This window comes from Macrobrachium nipponense, chromosome 1, assembly GCF_015104395.2.
Source record: "Macrobrachium nipponense isolate FS-2020 chromosome 1, ASM1510439v2, whole genome shotgun sequence".
In the NCBI taxonomy this organism is placed as follows: domain Eukaryota; kingdom Metazoa; phylum Arthropoda; class Malacostraca; order Decapoda; family Palaemonidae; genus Macrobrachium; species Macrobrachium nipponense.
In genome coordinates, this window is record NC_087200.1 from 12,977,737 (window position 1) to 12,996,892 (window position 19,156).

The 19,156-nt window shown below is 37.0% G+C and overlaps 1 protein-coding gene across 1 annotated transcript; it reads right to left on the reverse strand.

Moving 5' to 3' along the window:
* Nucleotides 1–13,219: 13,219 nt before the first annotated feature.
* Nucleotides 13,220–17,507, reverse strand: LOC135218690 (uncharacterized). The gene is made up of 3 exons (XM_064255138.1): nucleotides 17,469–17,507; nucleotides 16,624–16,707; nucleotides 13,220–13,465 (listed from the first exon to the last, which is right to left on the reverse strand). Exons 1-3 carry the CDS (start codon nucleotides 17,505–17,507, stop codon nucleotides 13,220–13,222), a joined length of 369 nt encoding a protein of 122 aa, XP_064111208.1.
* Nucleotides 17,508–19,156: the final 1,649 nt, after the last annotated feature.

Below are 19,156 nucleotides of genomic sequence, written 5' to 3' on the forward strand. Positions count from 1 at the left end.
CTCTCTCTTCTCTCTCTCTTCTCTCTCTCTCTCTCTCTCTCTCTGCTTGGTTTACCTGAATCTAATGTAATGACTAACTGTCTAAATCTGATATGACATCAGTATTCCATAACTATTCGTTATCATTTAATTAGCATATGCTACAGTTGATCGCTGTGACGATCAGTCGATACACTAAACAGTTAATATTAAAATTCAATGTTTAACATCTCACTCAATTACCAGTCAAGTAGGTAATTATTTCACTTGTTTACTGAAGCTCATCACTTGGCTTCGATACCATTTTACATTCATTGTTGATCATCCACTCAAGCGCTGACCTGACCCAGTCTTTCTTTAATTTCAGTGAAAGTGAGACCACCAGTCCAGAGGGCATTCATCCTTGCTCACCTATTCAAGTACAGACCAAATCCTAAGGTATGTTTGTCCTGTTCGCCTTTCTTGAATAGCGTTTTTTATATTATTTTCTCTATTCTTACCCTGTTTTTATCTTTTGCATCTTGGTGAGCAGTTTCTGAGGCTTATATATGTATACATATATTTATATTATAGCTATATATCTATATAATATATATATCTATATCTCTATTATATCATATATACATATATATATCTATATATATATATATAATATTATATATATTATATTATATATATATATATATTATGGCTATAATACAGATATATGTATACATACATATATCTACACACATAAGTACATATGTGTGTGTGATGTAACAAACTTGTATATATTACAATAATGGTATGGAAGACATAAGCAGCAATAATAATAATAACAACAACAACGACGACACTGAACCACAATAAACTTACACATGTTCCTGTGGAAACCATAGAGCAAGAATGAACTCCAATGCGTTTTCGCGCCGGAAATGCTATTTATGCAAATTATTTGGCAATTTTTGCAACAATTAGTCTGACAAATGGTTGTTTCTGCCCCCCCCTGCCCCCCCCTCCCGCCCCCCTTTTCCCCCTCCCCTTATCCACCACCTTTAGGTAATCGCCAATTTCTAGCTGCAAAATCAGACGGCGTGGAAAGTGTTAAAAGGGTGAGACAGCAGTAATTGTAATAATAATGATAATAATGATGATCGTGAGGGTGCTAGGTGAGTGCTTGTACCCACACCAACCACTAAGAGTGCATTGTACCCACCAGTTAACTGGTGGTTGTGAAATATTGCAAGCTGCGGAAATTGCAAGATGTTAAAAAATGTTGCGATGATATTTCTTTGGATACAAAATTATATTGAATTCATTTTCTAGATGTAAACGTTTTCTCACGTTCTATTTAGATAATTTTTACAAAATTTAGCTAAAACTAGGAAATTACTACTTCTGTAGAATTTTATTCACAAAAATAAATTTATCTTTGAAGATGTACTCGTCTAAAGAGAGTGGAAAATAAAAAGAAGTAGAAAATTTTAAATGACGAATATTAAACCAATCGCTCATATCTGTAGGTGTTTATTCGACGAAACTGTAAACAGACAGATTTATATCTGCAGAAATTTCAGCTTGGTTACTATAGTAGATTCACATCAACTGCGTATTTGATGTCTAGGCTAGTCCCTTACGACGCTCCTGATTGACTCTTGATAAGCCAATCACAGGGCTGAAAACTAGCAGTCTCTCTCGAGAGTTCACATGGGTAGGATCTATGTTCCACTTCTCCTGAGGGATACGTCTTTTAGGAGAGGTGGAACATAGAGCCTACCTATGTGAACTCTCGAGAGACAGTTTCCAGCCCTGTGATTGGCTTATCAACAGCCAATCAGGAGCGTCGGAAGGGACTGGCCTAGACATCAAATGCAAGGTTGATGTGAATCTACTATAGACTACAATAGAATATAAAATCTAGGCAAAGGCCAAACGCTGGACCGATGAGGCCATTCAGCGATGAAAGTGAAATTGACAGTAAAAAGGTTTCAAAAGAGTAACAGGAGGAAAACCTCAAAGCAGTTGCGCGCTATGAATCAATTGTTAGGAGAGGGTGGAGAGTAAGATGGAAGAAAGAGAATATGAGCAGAGGTATAGCAAGAGGAATGAAAGGGGCTCCAGATAGAGGCCAAATGGACGCTGCAAAGAACCTTGATGCCTACAGTGCACCGCAGGGGGTGCACGGACGGCACTACCCGTTTACTGAGGTTTAGTTGCTTTCCTTACGAAGGCCTTACTTTTACCTCTTTACCAATAACTTAATCCTGTCGTCATCTTTCACTTAGTTGTCATAGTCTCCACCTTACCTTTTAAGATTGCCTTACTATATAGCTTATCTCCATGGTCTTTGCTAGTCAATGATGGTTACCGTAATATTCTCCTTCCAGAGCTCATTATTTCTCTGCATATACCATCTAGATTCCTTGTGCATATTCTAGGAAACAGCGTGTGTGTGTGTGTGTGAGAGAGAGAGAGAGAGAGAGAGAGAGAAAGAGAGAGTACAGCATTTGAGAACCGAAGTCAGACCATTCGAGGAAATGTTGTTTCTGTGGATGCCTCTAACGACCGGAGATTACCTCCAAATTGCGAAAGCTTAGTTTCGGATTACAATGTCAAGAGTAGCCACAAATCTAGAGGGATTTTCAGCGCCTACTTATCCTAAGCTGAAGGAGGATGTCCGGGTGGAATACGTGCGAGAATTTAACCGGAACTAGAGAGAGAGAGAGAGAGAGAGAGAGAGAGAGAGGGGGCGTTGGGAATATAGAAGTGTATCATCATTAGGAAAGCTATTATTTTAATTTTTTATAAACCTGGGATTAAACACAACACACACACACACACACATATATATATATATATATATATAAAAAAAAATATATAATATATATATATATTAATATATATATATATAATATATATATATATATATATTATATATATAAAAGGTTCAGGAGGTCCATTGATACTTCACATGAAGGCCAATATTTATTTTAAAAAACGTTTCGCACATCATCAACTTTGTGCATCTTCAGTCTGTTAAAAGAGAAATGCATATATTAAAAAACTAAAAATAAGGATTCACAATAGTAATCATGTTAAAATGCAATAAAAATATAAACAGTTAAAAAAAGAGGAAGAAGAACCACTGAGGTACCAACCAACTAGAGTGGAAGGAAAGCAAGGAATGATTTTTGAAAGAGCCAGGTCCAAGACGTTGACTATGCCAGATGTAGAGGTGAAGCCGAGGTGTTGTTATTCAATGGGGGAACCAGTCTTTTAATAATTAACGATTCCAAGGTAGTCAGGTGGTCCGGGTCTTTAGTGTAACCTATTATTGAGAAAGTCCTGTTTCGATACATTTATTTTGCATTTAGCGGCATGATTCTTGATATTAGAAAATTCAGGATTACTAATTCTTTGACCTGTTCTATAACTGAAACCCATATGGCTGCAATATCTCATCTGCAGTAATCTTCGAGTAGATCCCACGTAAGTAGCAGGGCATCCTGCGCATTTGAATTTATATACAACGTTGGATCTCATAAAGTCCTGCAGACGATCTTTGAAATAAAAAAGTGAGCCATATTTGAAATAAGTTTAATTTTGAGACAAGGCATTTCTTGTTCTATTATTGTGTGAGTCTGAGAGAAAACTTCGAGTTAGTTACATATGGAATCGATGCATACATTAGTTTTCTTTGGGACATCCATTAGCGGAGGAGGTGGGTTGGATATAGTTACCTACTAATTTAATTAATTATTATTATGTACAATGTCTTTCGGATAAGAGTTTTTTTGAAAAAAAAAAAAAAGTTATTAAAAATTCCATTTCGTTATGAAAAATTTGCCAGTTGGATGAGTATTTCAAAGCTCTATAGACCAATGTGTATATGGTATTAAGTTTGAAGGTTTTCTGACAAGAACTATAGAAGTTATTGGCTAATCCCGTGAACGTCTTTTTCCGATATACTGCAGTCGTGAATTCTGAATTGACTCTAGTGACAAGGATGTCCAATGAGATCCAACGTTGTATATAAATTCAAATGCGCAGGATGCCCTGCTACTTACGTGGGATCTACTCGAAGATTACTGCGATGAGATATTGCAGCCATATGGGTTTCAGTTATAGAACAGGTCAAGAATTAGTAATCCTGAATTTTCTAATATCAAGAATCATGCCGCTAAATGCAAAATAAATGTATCGAAACAGGACTTCTCAATAATAGGTTACACTAAAGACCCGGACCACCTGACTACTTGGAATCGTTAATTATTAAAAGACTGGTTCCCCCATGAAATTAACACACCCAAAACTTACACACACACACAACACACACCACACACACACACACATGCATATATATAATATATATATATATATATATATATATATATATATATATATGGATAGTGTATGTATAATTGTATATACTTATACTACATACATAAATATACATATATATATATATATATATATATATATATATATAATATATATGTGTGTGTGTGTGCGTGTGTGTGAATTTGCATATGTACGAATACTGCTATGAATTCATTCATAGCCATTATATATCATGACTTCAAATCAATTCTGGACAAACTCCCAAATTTAATGATTTAATGAATGAGAGACTATATACATTGCCATGAGGCGTTTCTCACACACCCAGTGCTCATTTAAGTAGGGGAAAAAATGTTTTTTTTTTCTTTTAAGTTTTTAGAGGAAGACTTTTTCTCATTTCAATTAAGTCAGGCGGATCGTTTACGAAAAACGAACCGGGCATGAAACGAGCCATTATCTAACCACGGGTGGAATTGGTCAGCAATCACCTGCGATTATGTTGGATCATTATCTAGTTCGGCGGCGCTGTTAACAACGCCCTCGCGCTGTTACGATTTACACAATGATTGACAGCGCTTGCGCGCTCCTCCTGCTCCTCCTCCTCTTCCATGGTTCGCAGTTATCAAACCTCTGGCATGGCGGTATCGGTCTTTGTTTTTGCGAATTCCGTTATTATTATTTTTATTATTAATATTCTCCTCCTGCTCCCTCTCGTCATGTTCCCTCTCCTCCTCCTCCTCCTCTCCTCCTCCTCCTCCTCCCCCTCCTTCTTCTTTCTCTTCTTTGTGAATAAATGAATAAGTAAATAAAAGTTTATGTATATATTATTATATAATAATATATATAATATATATATATATATATATATATATATATATATATATATATATATACTATATATATATATATATATATTATACACGTTTTATGTGGTGTGTGGGCATGCATAGAATTTTAATTATACTCGCGGATTCATCTACATATTTATCTACGTTTATGTATTAAGAAAAAAAAAATTCCACTTACAGAGGCGTCTGTGCACATGCTTGATTCCGTCGTTTTCAAATACTCCTTCCCGTTCTATTGAGTTCGCAATAAAATCTAATCTTCAGTTTGCAAACTGTAATGTACTAATGAAATTTTCATTGGAGAGTCATGTCTGTAGAAGGATATAGTCTCATTAAGTACTAGGGAAGAGAAGCAAGAGGCGGGAGGCTGTAGATGAGTGGAGATTTGTGGAAGATAAGGAACACCTAAAAGGCTTGATTGCACGTCTTTTGTGTTGCAGACGATTACTATTGCTCTTGATGATGTTCTCCAAAATTGTAGCCTTCCTCCCCATTTAAGCCAACACAAGTGTTTTTACGATATAATTTTAGTTTTATTATTATTATTATTATTTAGAAGATGACTCCTATTCATATGGACGAAGCCCACCACTGATCTTTCAAAAGAATATGGCGTTCATTGGAAGGAAGCAACAGAAGGTAATGGGAAATTCAGAAATAGGAAATCAGTTATTATAAAAGAAAAAAAATACAAAATTAATAAGTAAATGAATAGAAAAAAAATGTAAGTACATTATTGTATCTTCGCCTGAACTTCAGAAGTGCTAACTGTAGTTGCTCAAAATGTTACCCAAAACTGAAAGAAACTTTGCAAATGGTATGATTCGTTTTCTTGGGCAACATTGTGGTTCTTCGCAGCTCATTCCATACTCTCACAGTCTATTGCAGTTTGTCCATTTTTATTTATCTTTGTTCTTCATCTGATCTTCACATGCAGACTAAAAAAAGTCATGTAGACCCATTTATACAAAACGTTCCTCTTCGCAGGCAGGCAAGCAGGCAAGCAGCGCGATAAACGTATCACAAGCAGTGGAACTTAATGTAACTTTATCGAGCAGAAAAATGACGGGATAGTCCAGGAACCACTTATGCTTCCCACAAATTCCGAAGTATTTTTCGTAATTGTTTACCGTGAGTCGGTTCCGTGGTCGGAGCATTTTTAACCTATTACGAAGATAATGCTAGAACGACCATCATCCTGTTCGAAGAAATACAATAACCGCGCGGTAGAAGAACATCGCCTTCTACGGCGGTAAAAATACGCGACCGACGAGCAATCATGAATTGCCGATAAGAAACGTAATTGCAGGGCTCGTTCGCTCCAATAAAATTGTCGCTTAAGCAGATCTCCGCGTGTGTGTGTCATTCTGCAACTACTTTTAAGCTCGCCGTTTTTTTGCGGCGCAAATATAAACATCTTTGGCCGACGAGACATCCTTAAATGCTTCGGCCATTACCGCAATTACACATCGTTGTTCTGTTTTACGTCCCATAAGAGCAATTTGTCACGGTTAAGAAGACGCCAGTTGTAACGACGAAGACGAAGGCGGTAGTCGCCGTGAGCGAAGAGCTTTTGCGACAGTGACGGAATATTGTCATTCATTTTTACGTCCAGCAGTCGGGCCGCATCGCGGCCGTCATAACTTACTCGCGTCGCTGGAAAACTTGTCAGCGGACTGCGTCAAATGAAATGGCGAAGCCGCAGTGGCAGACTATTATGATGAGTCTTATCAATCAGATCATAAAATTCACTCGTACACTCATTTCAATCATTAGATGTGCTCCGTATTGTCTGAAGGCTTCCTTCCCCTCCTGAGTCAGACAGCGCCGGTAATTGGCGGACCAAGTATCATTTGCTGCGCTAACCGCCCAAGGGATCCGTCGTTCCTTCGAGTTAGTTATCTGATCGTCAGTAATTACTTCCATTCAAGGAGGGTATTTAGCCCTGCAAGAGGAAGTCGTCCATATGTTCTCGCCCAAGAGAGAGAGAGAGAGAGAGAGGGAGAGAGGCGGATCGGTGCGTGAGTTATCCGTCCGGTGTTGTTGTCTCTCTCTCCGCCTCCGTAATGGGACGGCGATAGGAGCTAGGTAAGGTGCTCCACATAGTAGACTCTTTTGAGTGTATTTGAAGAACCTCGGAGCAGAAAGAGCCTCCGCAGAGGCTGAAACCGCACGGGATTGGATTCGAGGATGTCGGTGGTTGGATCATCAAGCAGAGCGAACTTATATAGTGGCAGTAATCGCTGTGTGGTCTTATTTCGGTTCGTTGTATTCAGGACACGAGTGGGTCTTGGTTGCATTATGGTGACTTTCTAGATCAGATGGTTATTAGTTTCCTGTAAATGAAAACTGTTAAGATGGCTTTGTCTGTCCGCTCTTAGATCTCAGAAACTACCGAGGCCAATCATCAAACGTGAAATTGCAGCCCTCTAGCCTCAGTAGTTTTTATTTTATCCAAGTTTAAAGTTACCTATGATCGTCCGTCAGGCACCGCTATGGTTACCACCAACACAGGCCATCACCAGGGCCGTGGCTGACAGTTTCATGGGCCGTGGCTGATTTTCATACAGCGTTATACGCTGTATAGGAAACTCGATTGCGTCGAAGAAGTAACTTTGCACCTAATGCTCACACATATTTGTACCAATAAGCTTTAATTAAGTCTCTCTCTCTCTCTTTCATATATATATATATATATATATATATATATATATATATATATATATATATATATATATATATATATATATATATATATATATATTATATATATATATATATACTATATATATATATATATATATATATATATATATATATATATATACATATATATATATTATATATATAATATATAATATATATATCTATATATATCTATATATATATATATATATATATATATATATATATATATATATATATATATATATATATATATATGATATATATATATATCGATATATATATATATATATATAATATATATATATATATATATATATATATAGATATATATATATCGATATATATATATATATATATATATATATATATATATATATATATATTATATACATATATATATACATATACATATATGTGTGTGCGTGCGTGTGTGCGTGCGCGCATTGCATGAATGGATATGTATCGTTCCATGTATGCATAACCTTATTTTATATGCATATACGCAGCTCTAGTAAATCTACAAAATTCACCGCAAAATTTTGCCTTGAAGGTTGTAATCAAAGCAGTTGATATTTTACGAAAATAGCAGAAGATATTGCTCAGATGAAGCTGACTAGAATATGACGTTATTAAGCGTCCCTGACTACCAGGCAGAAGGCGAACATGGAGAACATAATTAACGTAGTCTATGGGTGTAATTTACATCTTTTCCATACAGTTGCTTCCCCAAAAATCTACAGAATTTGGGAGAATTTTCAACAATCTCGGGAGATTTATTTTATGACATGAAGATTGTAAATCCGAAGCCTGCTCCAGTATGCGAGACTTCGTAGGATATATTGATTGGTTTTTTGAATCATTCAAAGTGATAAAGAGGGAACCGGGGGGAATAGGAGGATATGTGTATATGATAGAATGAAAAGAGGAAACTGTAGGAAGAAGAAAAAAAGAAGAGGGAGAGATAGAATTGATAGCAGATAGGAGGGGCATAATGACACTTGAAACTCGTTATTATGAAGTCTGGAAAGGCTGGGTCTCGTAGTATAGTGGTTAGGACATCGTCTCACCTAGAGGAAGTTTTGGGTTTCATTCTCAGTCGTACCTCTTTTTTTCACCTAAGCAGCCACTCAGTACCTGATGGTTAGTCGACCATTGTGGGTCATGAAGAGGAGCGAGAAGCAAAGTTGCTAAAAATCTCAAAGCAGAAATACATTCTGAGAGTAGAGAGCCACTCCCTAGGAGGAAAGTATTTGTATTTATTATATTGTTTATTTATATAGTAAATATGATATATATTATATATATATATATATATATATAAATATATATATATATATATTATATATATATATATATTTACTGCATAAAAGTATATATGGAATACAACATAAACTAACAAAAAAAAAAAAGCAATTCCTTACCAAACGACATAATGGAAAGTCTACAGCTGTTATTTAGTAACAAAATATTATATAAAAAAACTCATCTGCAATTATAAGCCTGGAAAGAAAAGGGGAGCCCTCAGGGCGTGAGATCCTTATAGAAAACAAGGACTAACTATCGTCTTCGACCTTATTAATGGTTTTCCAGGACCAAACATCGTCGACCTTATTAATGGTTTTCCACTCCATTGCTTTGTGTGGTACCGACAGTTTCACCGTTCATCCCGACAGTGACCAGAATAGGTATTATTACACAGTAGGATTATCATCCTTATACAAGTTAACTTAAGGATGAGGTTTCTATGCACTGTAGATCAACTCTTCAGTCTCTCTCATTATATTTTACGGCTACTTCTCTAAACCGAGTTTCTTATTTGAGACTCCGTATTAAGGATTGCTTTTAGATTGTAAATAAACGATATTGGAGTCAAGATTCTTTCAGGACGACATAATTTGTGTATGGCCACAGAACGAAGATGTAAATAACTTTTTTGCTAGGTTAAATCAATCCGTACCATCAATCAAATTTACTATGGAAATGGAAAATGATGGATGCCTACCCTTTTTGGATGTCCTCATACGAAGAAATAGTAATGGGTTTAAAAAAAGCGTTTACAGAAAACCTACTGATATTTCTTTCTGTGTGCATTTCTATTCTGGACAAAACAAGAGTTACATCTTTGCTTCAAAGTGCATTACGTATATGTAGCCTAGAATATATAGATGAGGCAATAGATAAGATTCGGAATACAGCCACAAAAAACTGAAATATCCTGACGGCGTACTAAACAATGCATTGGATGCTGCGGAAAAGACTATGTATCAAAACCAAAATGAACCTTACAACACAAAAAATTTTCTTGTACTGCCGTATGATAATAATATGAAAGATATCCCCCATTTCCTGAAGAATTTTGGTGAATGTCGCTTTTAAAAGCAATAAAACAGTGAAACATTTACTTATCAAGAACTCCCCGACAATAATAAAGGGTGTGTATATAAAATTCCATGTAAGTCTTGTGAACTTTTACATTGGCCAAACGGGTAAAGCACTGTCAAAGAGAATAGATATGCACACCGAAGCAGTTAAATTTTTGTACATGTTAGTGAGAACAATCATACTATCAACTGGGAAGGGGCAAAAAGGATTGTGTATTCTAATAATGCAATGGAATGGAATATAAATGAATCTAGCTTTATAAAAGAACGTTACAGCCATAATAAGAATATCAGTCAAGGGATGTATAAACTTGATTCTTTAATATCAAGAGAAATTTGCAAATTTTTTCAATTTTAAGGTAGGCAGTAGAGATGTAAACACAGTAAGGGTGACCAATGCTAATGAGATTTCCAACCCCGCAGGTGTGGATTTGTTGTCTCCTATGGTGGGTACTGTTATCTATCGGTAGTTTTCCTTGAGAGCATATTGTGAATTTTAGCTAAATGAGTTTTGAAAGCCACTCCTACCTTAACATCCGCTTGTGGTTGTATCTGCAGCCTCAAATGGTTGTGTGACTATAGTTTATATAATTGTGACTTCTAATGCTATGTATCAGTCCTTCGTCAGTGGCTTGGAAATGAAGTCGAAACCGGTCAGTACCTACACCCCGTCTCTTATTTTTCACCTGTGGATATGTGTGATAAATGAATCGCGTGCTAAAGTAATTATAATCATATATATATATAATATATATATATATATATATATATATATATATATATATATATTATATTTAATATATATATATATATTTTACGTATATATATGCATAGTCATTCATATATATCGATTATGAAAGATGAAAGTTAGAGAATGTTCATATTGATAACGAGGAAATGGAGTATTTTGGTTGGTGTATTTCTTGGCTGTAAATGTAATGGGTAATGGTAGGAAGTGAGAAGTTGTCATTCAGAGATTAGGTGAATCAAGGAAAGTAACGGTGTGTACAAAAGATTGGGAAGAGAACTGCATTATTGTCTTTGGAGGCGAAGATGGAAATGTGTAATGGAGGTATTGTTGAGTCATTACACCTTTATAGGAGTTAATTGTGGATGTTGACTTTATTGAAAAGTGAGAAATGAAGTTTGTTTAGCATCGATTCATTGTTAAGAAAAGGTTTAGTCTTGTGGAAAGAATAGGAGTCGGTGGGGTGTGTAGAGAATATCATTCGGTAGTATGAGGGATGAGGAGAGGAAGGCCTACGCTGTAGAAGGTCTTTCTATCATGACAATACTTATAATATTTGCTTCTTCAAGTTAAACAATGCAATAATCATAGCATGGTAGCCCTCGCCACAGAGGATGGATTGAGGTTATGTGTTAACACACGATTGGCTGTATGTCTGTCCGTTCGCATCGTATCCGGAAAGACTTCCATGATATTCCTGCGAGATTTAGGAAAAGCGGTGTTGCCTTGCACCAGTGAAGAGTTGCTTTGATTTTGATATGGGTTTTGATCCTTGCAATCGGTTTTTGAAGGGTAAATCTGCTTTATTACTTGACTGGAGCAATTGTTCGTGTTTTGATTAAATACGATTAATTAAATTTGCCCTAGGAGATCAAGATTCGTTTTATCCAATGAAACGACCCAAGAATACCAGCTGTTTACTAACATAGGCTCCAGCATATGAAATTGCTATTCATCACTGAATTTCGGATAGAAAAAGTAAGAAAATCTTTGGGAAAATGACGATGATTCATATATCAGTAGAGATTGTAGATATCAGTAGCTACTCGTTAGTATTTGGAAAGCAACCGAGTCTTGGAACCAACTTCTTTTCTATCTCGGTGGGATATTACAAATCTATTTAATTACTTTCGTATCATAATTCTTAAATGTACATCACCATTCACCCAGGTCTTATTTTACGATTTTGTGGTTATTCTTTGCCTTCCTCATCAGTGAAAATTAATCTCTGTATTTTTTATTCTGTAAGATTCAAATAACTAAGTCAAGTCTTTTTCTTCTTGCCTTCCGCGTCTCCTTACAAAAGCGAGGTTGTTTTTTATTCAGTTTTTTTTACATTTCATTTTTTTTTATTTCTGGCAATCAGTCCGTTAAATGGAGTTTTTTTTTTTTCAAATTGTACCGTCTGTACCAAAAAAAACCTGCAATTCCTTTCCAGGTCATGTCAAACGATTTAGTTGTTTTTTTTTTTTCTTTCTTTTTTTTCCGTACCGTCCTACCAAATTCGTAAGTTTTTCTTTTTTATATCTCCTTTCTTCTTCAAGTTAGAGAGCGGATTGACTTCTCTACAGTATTCTTTGCAGATGATCAGGTAATGCTTTCCAATGGATGTTTGCAAATACGTTTTCGAACGATAAATGTAATGATTTCCAATGGATGGATCTAAGTGCATGCATGAATTTTTTTTTTTTTTTTTTTTTTTTTTTTTTTTTTTTTTTTTTTTTTTTTTTTTTTTTTTTTTTTTTTATTAGCTGAGAGGTAAGATGGGCGAAAAAAGAGTGAGGGCAGTAATCGGAAACTGTACATGCATTATATCAAAATGGTGAGTGGTCACAATGAAGGGTAAGTGAATGAAGGAATGACTGTATATCTAACCCTGTTTATACGAGTGAATAAGATCAGGTTGTCTGTATACCCCCAAAAATGTATTGTTAAATCTCAGGATTTTTTTAATGCCTTAGTCATGATTCAAGTGATGTTTTCGCGATCACTGCATTAGATTTGTGTAGTTTCTTAAGAATAGCACATTTACTTATACTATGCTTCATAATGTCTTCGTATTCATCATCGTAATCATCATTATCTTCGCCATATTCACCATCATAGTCATCATTATCTTCGCCTTATTCACCATCATAGTCATCATTATCTTCACCATATTCACCATCATATTCATCATTATCTTCGCCTTATTCACCATCATAGTCATCATTATCTTCACCATATTCATCATCATAGTCATCATTATCTTTGCCTTATTGACCATTATAATCATCAGCATCTTCGTCTTCCTCACCATCATAAATATCACTGTCTTTGTCTTCCTCCCCATCATAATCTTCAGCATCTTCGTCTTCTTCACTATCATAATCATCAGCATCTTCGTCTTCCTCACCATCATCAACATCACTGTCTTCGTCTTGTTCGTCACCATAATCATCATTATCTTCGTCGTACTCATCATCATTCTCACCATTACCACCGTCCCCTTGGCAGCAGCTCTTGGTAGAACCAATATATAATTTGTCAATTTCGCGGAGCTCTTAACTTAATCGACGTCACACAATCAGAGAGAGAGAGAGAGAGAGAGAGAGAGAGAGAGAGAGAGAGATAATTACAGCCTTTAAAACGTCACATCCGGGGCTGAATTAAAAAGAGGTTAGGAACAGTAACCAAAGACATTCGACGTTATTACCAATTCCATTATCGATAAGTGGAATCGCGACCATTAAGATTCCATATGTAACTCTCTCTCTCTCTCTCTCTCTCTCTCTCTCTCTCTCTCTCTCTTTAGGAAAGAGCAAGAGTCGTTTGCGGCTATATGAAAATAGTCTGTATTTGTACTCAAATAGGACTGTTTGGATTGTTTAAGAGGCTTAAGTCTTAAGCTTTCTCCATCTAGGCTGAGTTTTCTCAGATCTTTTCATGTTTTCATTTTTTATAAACTCGAGCTTTCATATATATATATATATTATATATATATATATATATATATATATATATATATATATATATATATATATACATATATAGTTCAGTCGCTAATGAATCTTGGCCATACTTTTTTGTTGTCTTTGAGAAGTTCCAAGTTGACGACTGCGCAGAGCTCGTCGCAACTTTGATTTATAAGGGTCATTAGATTCTCCGTTACATGCGTAACAAAGTATGCATTACTGTCCGCTGTGTAATAACAAGTCACAGCAGCCTCCTCCCCCCCCTCCCCCCCCTCCCCCCCCCCCCCCCCCCCCCCCCCCCCCCCCCCCCCCTCCCCCCCTTGTAATTTGTTAATCACGTTCGTGTAACAGGAGGGCCGTTACAAGTCCCTTCTGGTTTATTTTTCGTTTTTTTTTTTTCAAAGAGGGAAAATGTCTTCAGAATACATGGCTATTGAAGAGGAATTATTGTTGTTTTAGGTTTCTCTTGTTTTGTGTTTTGAACGCATTAGAATCATTGCAAAAATCCACCTGACTTGTGTACTGTCTAGTCAGAGATGAGGATAATATTTAGGTAGTTTTAAAATTGCATCGCAACGGCAATGTATTACTATAGTAGATTCACATCAGCCGTGTAGCTGCTCTCTAGGCCATTCACTTACGACGCTCCTGATTGGCTGTTGATAAGCCAATCACAGGGCTAGAAACTCTCTCGGGAGAGAGTTCACATACGCAGGATGTATGTACCACCTCTCTTGAGGGATACTTTCGAAAGACGTATCTCTCGGGAATTCTCGAGAAAGACTGAGAGTTTTCAGCCCTGTGACTGGCTTATCAACAGCCGATCAGGAGCGTCGTAAAGGACTGGCCTAGACAGATGTACGGTTGATGTGAATCTACTATAGTACTTTTGACTGTTTCCTGTATTTAATTTCCTGTACTGGAAAAGGGCATTTGTTCGCCTCTCTCAATGGCCTCAGCTCATTTCAAAATGGAGGATAACTTGATGTTCTTATGTAGCCCAGGGAAATCTAGAAAATGTTTTTGAAAGAAATAAAGTTTGGGACTTGACCTCGGAGGAAAAAACAGACCCAGAGTCAGGGAAACCGGAAGACAGAAAGAGAGTTCCAAAGCTTCCAGGTCGCAGATCCAATCACTCCAACGACGTTCGACTTCCACTTAGCACTTGTGATAAGAGGTAGACTGGCGCTGACCTGAGAAGCAAGGGTTTCATCAAGTCCTCAACGTAATCTTACGGAGTAGTAGACAGGGAAAGTTTTGCCTTGTTTATTTAATGAAGGAATTTTTGTTTTTTCAACTAAATTGAGATGTCTATCGTTGTGCAGGAATTTACAATTGAATTTAGGAAACGCTGACCTTAAGCGAAAGATTCGATAAAGAAATATGGTCGTGAATGAAAATAGTAAGGCAAATCAAAAGAAGTTACACAGATGTTTTTCACTCGATGAATTTTCGGGTGTAAGATAAGGCAGGTATAGATCCTTTTTACTTGTGAAATAGACGCAAGACTTTTTACCTCATTAAGAGTGAGGTAAATTTAAGGTTACTGTTTCCATCCTATTAAAATTTCTTATTCCGAAGCAGATTTAAATCCTCCCGTGTTCCTTCCCTAACCATCTTTTCCTTCATTCGTATGAGGCGTTGTTAATGCTGACATCATTTCCCCCGCTAATTAGACTTAGCATATTAAATCCGCCGCAACTGCAGGCCCAATTTCAAAACAAACCGAAACAGATTTCGGAGAGGACCATAAAGAGAGCCCTCCGAAAGATACCAGTCTCCGCTGACCAGAATAAAGGATTATAATTCTAATGACTTCCATTGAAGAGAAACCATAAATAGAATCCAATCGTCCGAGACAGCCTTTTATAACGTACATTACAGCACCTCCAAATGCCGGGCTGTTTATTATTATTTCTGGGGTTTTGCGGCGCTGCCGCCAGAGGGCAGTTGAACGCAATATGGCGGAGGATTGTTTTGCACGAACCTCCTCTATTGTTCTTACCAGCCGATGCCCACCATACCCAGCGGAACGACGAAGGCTAAAGAAGCGAAAATAAAATTCAAAAAAAAAGAAGAAAAAAAAGGAACAGTCTCGTTAACGTCAACTGGAACAACGGTAACAAATTAACTAATAAGCAAAGAAACGACTCCGGGACGATTACCTTAATGAAATTATTCCAAGATCTATTTGAAACGTTAATAGCCAGGCTCCCCAGTTGTAACCCATTAGCAGTAAAGTCATCATCATCCTTGATCAACTCGAATTCACCCAACAGATTACAGCAGACGTTACTCGCCCCCCCCCCCCCCACCCCCCCACCCCCCCTCCTCCCCCACTCCTCTTTCTCTCTCTCATCTACTCACCCCCTCTCTCTCTCTCTCTCTCTCTTCTCTCTCCTCTCTCTCTCTCTCTCTTTCTCTCGCGAATTAGTTGGAAATTTTACAGGATATATAATGCCTTGATTCATTTTTTACTCCAATTCATCCACTAGGTTAAATTTCTCTCTCTCTCTCTCTCTCTCTCTCTCTCTCTCTCTCTCTCTCTCTCTCTCCTGCATGTACGGATTTACTTGATATATCCTCTTGCTTGATATCTTGCTTGCTTGAGGTTATTCACGTCCTACTGGTATTATTCAGTCGAGAGAGAGAGAGAGAGAGAGAGAGAGAGAGAGAGAGAAAGAGAGAGAGATCCTTCTACTTACCCATGGCTTTCGGGACACATGAACACCTAAATCCACTCGCATCACATTGCTAAAGTTTGTTGCGAGTTTCCTCATCACTTTGGGCTGTAAATGAGAAAGAGGTTAGTTAACCTGACTCTCGACCCTCTTGTGGTTGGAACTAAAATGTGTGTGTGTGTGTGTACAACCACAATATTTGTTATTGTTTTTTTGGCGTAACTGAGGATGAAGAATAAAATGATGATGATAATAATGATATAACTCTATTCTCTCTTTTAGTAATGTGGTTAGTGATGATGATGATAGTGGTGATTATAATATATGAATGATGAATTTCAGAGACGAAATATAGTTTCAGGATGAATCACTTTCTGGTATTCCTATCGTCATTGTCCCATTTTTATCTCTTTCCTTTGGCTTGGATAAAAACCTCAAAAACCCACACCACCCAGAAATTGCGAAAAAAAAAAAAAAAGAAATAAATAAGAAATAAAAAAAACATTCCATAGAAAATCATCAACGTGATTGACTTCGATGATGATTATAATTCCTCCAACAAAGAATCGGCCTTTCCTCTGATTTCACCACTGGAATGAGTGACCCCCTGTACGAGAGGTCACAAGACGTGATGGGGGTGAGTGGGAGTAAGGATGGTGGGTAGGGTGGGGTGTAGGGTGATTGGGTTGGTAACGGGTGTCAGGGGACTGTTGTGGGTGATTAGGGTGAAGCCTTCCATAGACAGCCCCAAAATGAATGGCAATCAAGTCGATGTAATATTTGTATAGATATATATATATAAAGAAAATAGGAAGTAAGGTTACGAAGTCGATTTATATTGTGTTTCTGACAGCCGACGGCCCACATACTCTCAAATGTCTCTGGTTGGTGGAGGAACTCTTATACATTTTGCTTCCGGTTTGATAACCGGCTCCACCTTTAGCCCTTTCTGAACAGGTCACTTTTTATTCAGCTGATCTATTGAAAGAGAATGGTTTCTAATGCGTTTCTCTTTCAAGAATTAACTGTGCTATATATGACAGAATTTCTCGCCTCGTCAGTAATGTTTTATTCTCTGTAACATCTTGTAATTAAATATACTGACTCTTTTTGGATTCACTTTATTTCAAGTCAGTTTATCGCAATATTTTATATATATATATAAATGCTATTCAACTAAAACAACCCTGGACCTGGACTTACTGGATTCTTCCTCTATGTAAGTTTGGGTAGAAATTCATACTCAAATGAACCTATATTGGTTCCAAATATGAAGTAGTTATGATTCGTTCGGTAATATAGAGCTAACACGTACGCTTGCACAAACATACGTTTACTTAGTGCAGAGTGTCGTGGCTACATGGTGAAAGGTTCCGCAAAACAAGCTCTTATGCCTTTATTCTTAAGGCTTTCAAAAGTCTCTGAGGAATTAGGATCTCTCTGGTGTCCATAGAGCAAATACGAGAACGCACTCATCGGCAAAAGGCAAAAAATGCATCGTTATGCAATGCCAGGGTTTAAAGACACTTTCATGTACGCACTAACTACGAAAACCATAGTCATAATATGGTCACCCGCCACCTGGCGTTATGCAAATGAATAGGGAGGACGGTATGTCTTTTCTTACGCTTATTATACGCAGATCCCCATCCATCATGATTACGTTGGTTATGAGCGGATGCTGAGCTCATACTCAGTGTATTTCAGGTATATTCATTCATGCAGGTATTCACACGAACGAAGGCATATATGTTCACGAGCGCGGTTGCAGTAAAGGTGTACTATTTAGTTTTACCAAGATCCATTCAGATGAGGCCAGTAAAGGTAATTAGATTATCTTAACGAATTCTCAGCACAGCAACGGCTGCAGATGCACCGACAAATAGATAAATAAGAAACAGAGATCGACAAAGCAGAGGAAAAAGAAAGAATCCAAGATGCTATCCCAAGTTTTTCTTTACACCCATTCATAAAACAAAGGGGTGAAAAAAAGCCGAGTAAAAAAATTCATTATAAAGACGAGATAAGTTAACAGACTCGTAAAATTCCTTTCAGCGACAAGACATAAGCCTTCTCTCCCTGACATATCATTTGTTCTTGCGAGACTTGCAACTCGGCAGGGAACAATGGCTGTACAATAAATGGCAGCCCCTGAACAATGGTGCCGCGTTTCGAATTACCTGACTGCGTCCTCCACACCTTTTTGGGAGCCCCCAGCTCTGGGCTTCTACTACTTTCTTCTAGCTTTTGTTTGTCTCTTGGACGCCTTCGTTCGTTTGTGTCTCACTCGCGGGAATTTGGTAGTAGGACTCTATCCACTCGTGTCAATTGAAGAGAGATCGAAAAACAAAAACAAAAAACCAAAAAACCGTTGCTGAATAACCACTAGTTCCATGCATCGTAAAAACACCATACAAACACACAAGAAAAACGATAAAAGAATAGTGTTTTCTTTATTCTAATGTCTATTTCTTTTTTGTGGCAACTAGGTATTGTTTTATTTTGCGCTTTCTTCTCTCGTTACATCAAGCAGATACGATGACGCCTACAGTAAACC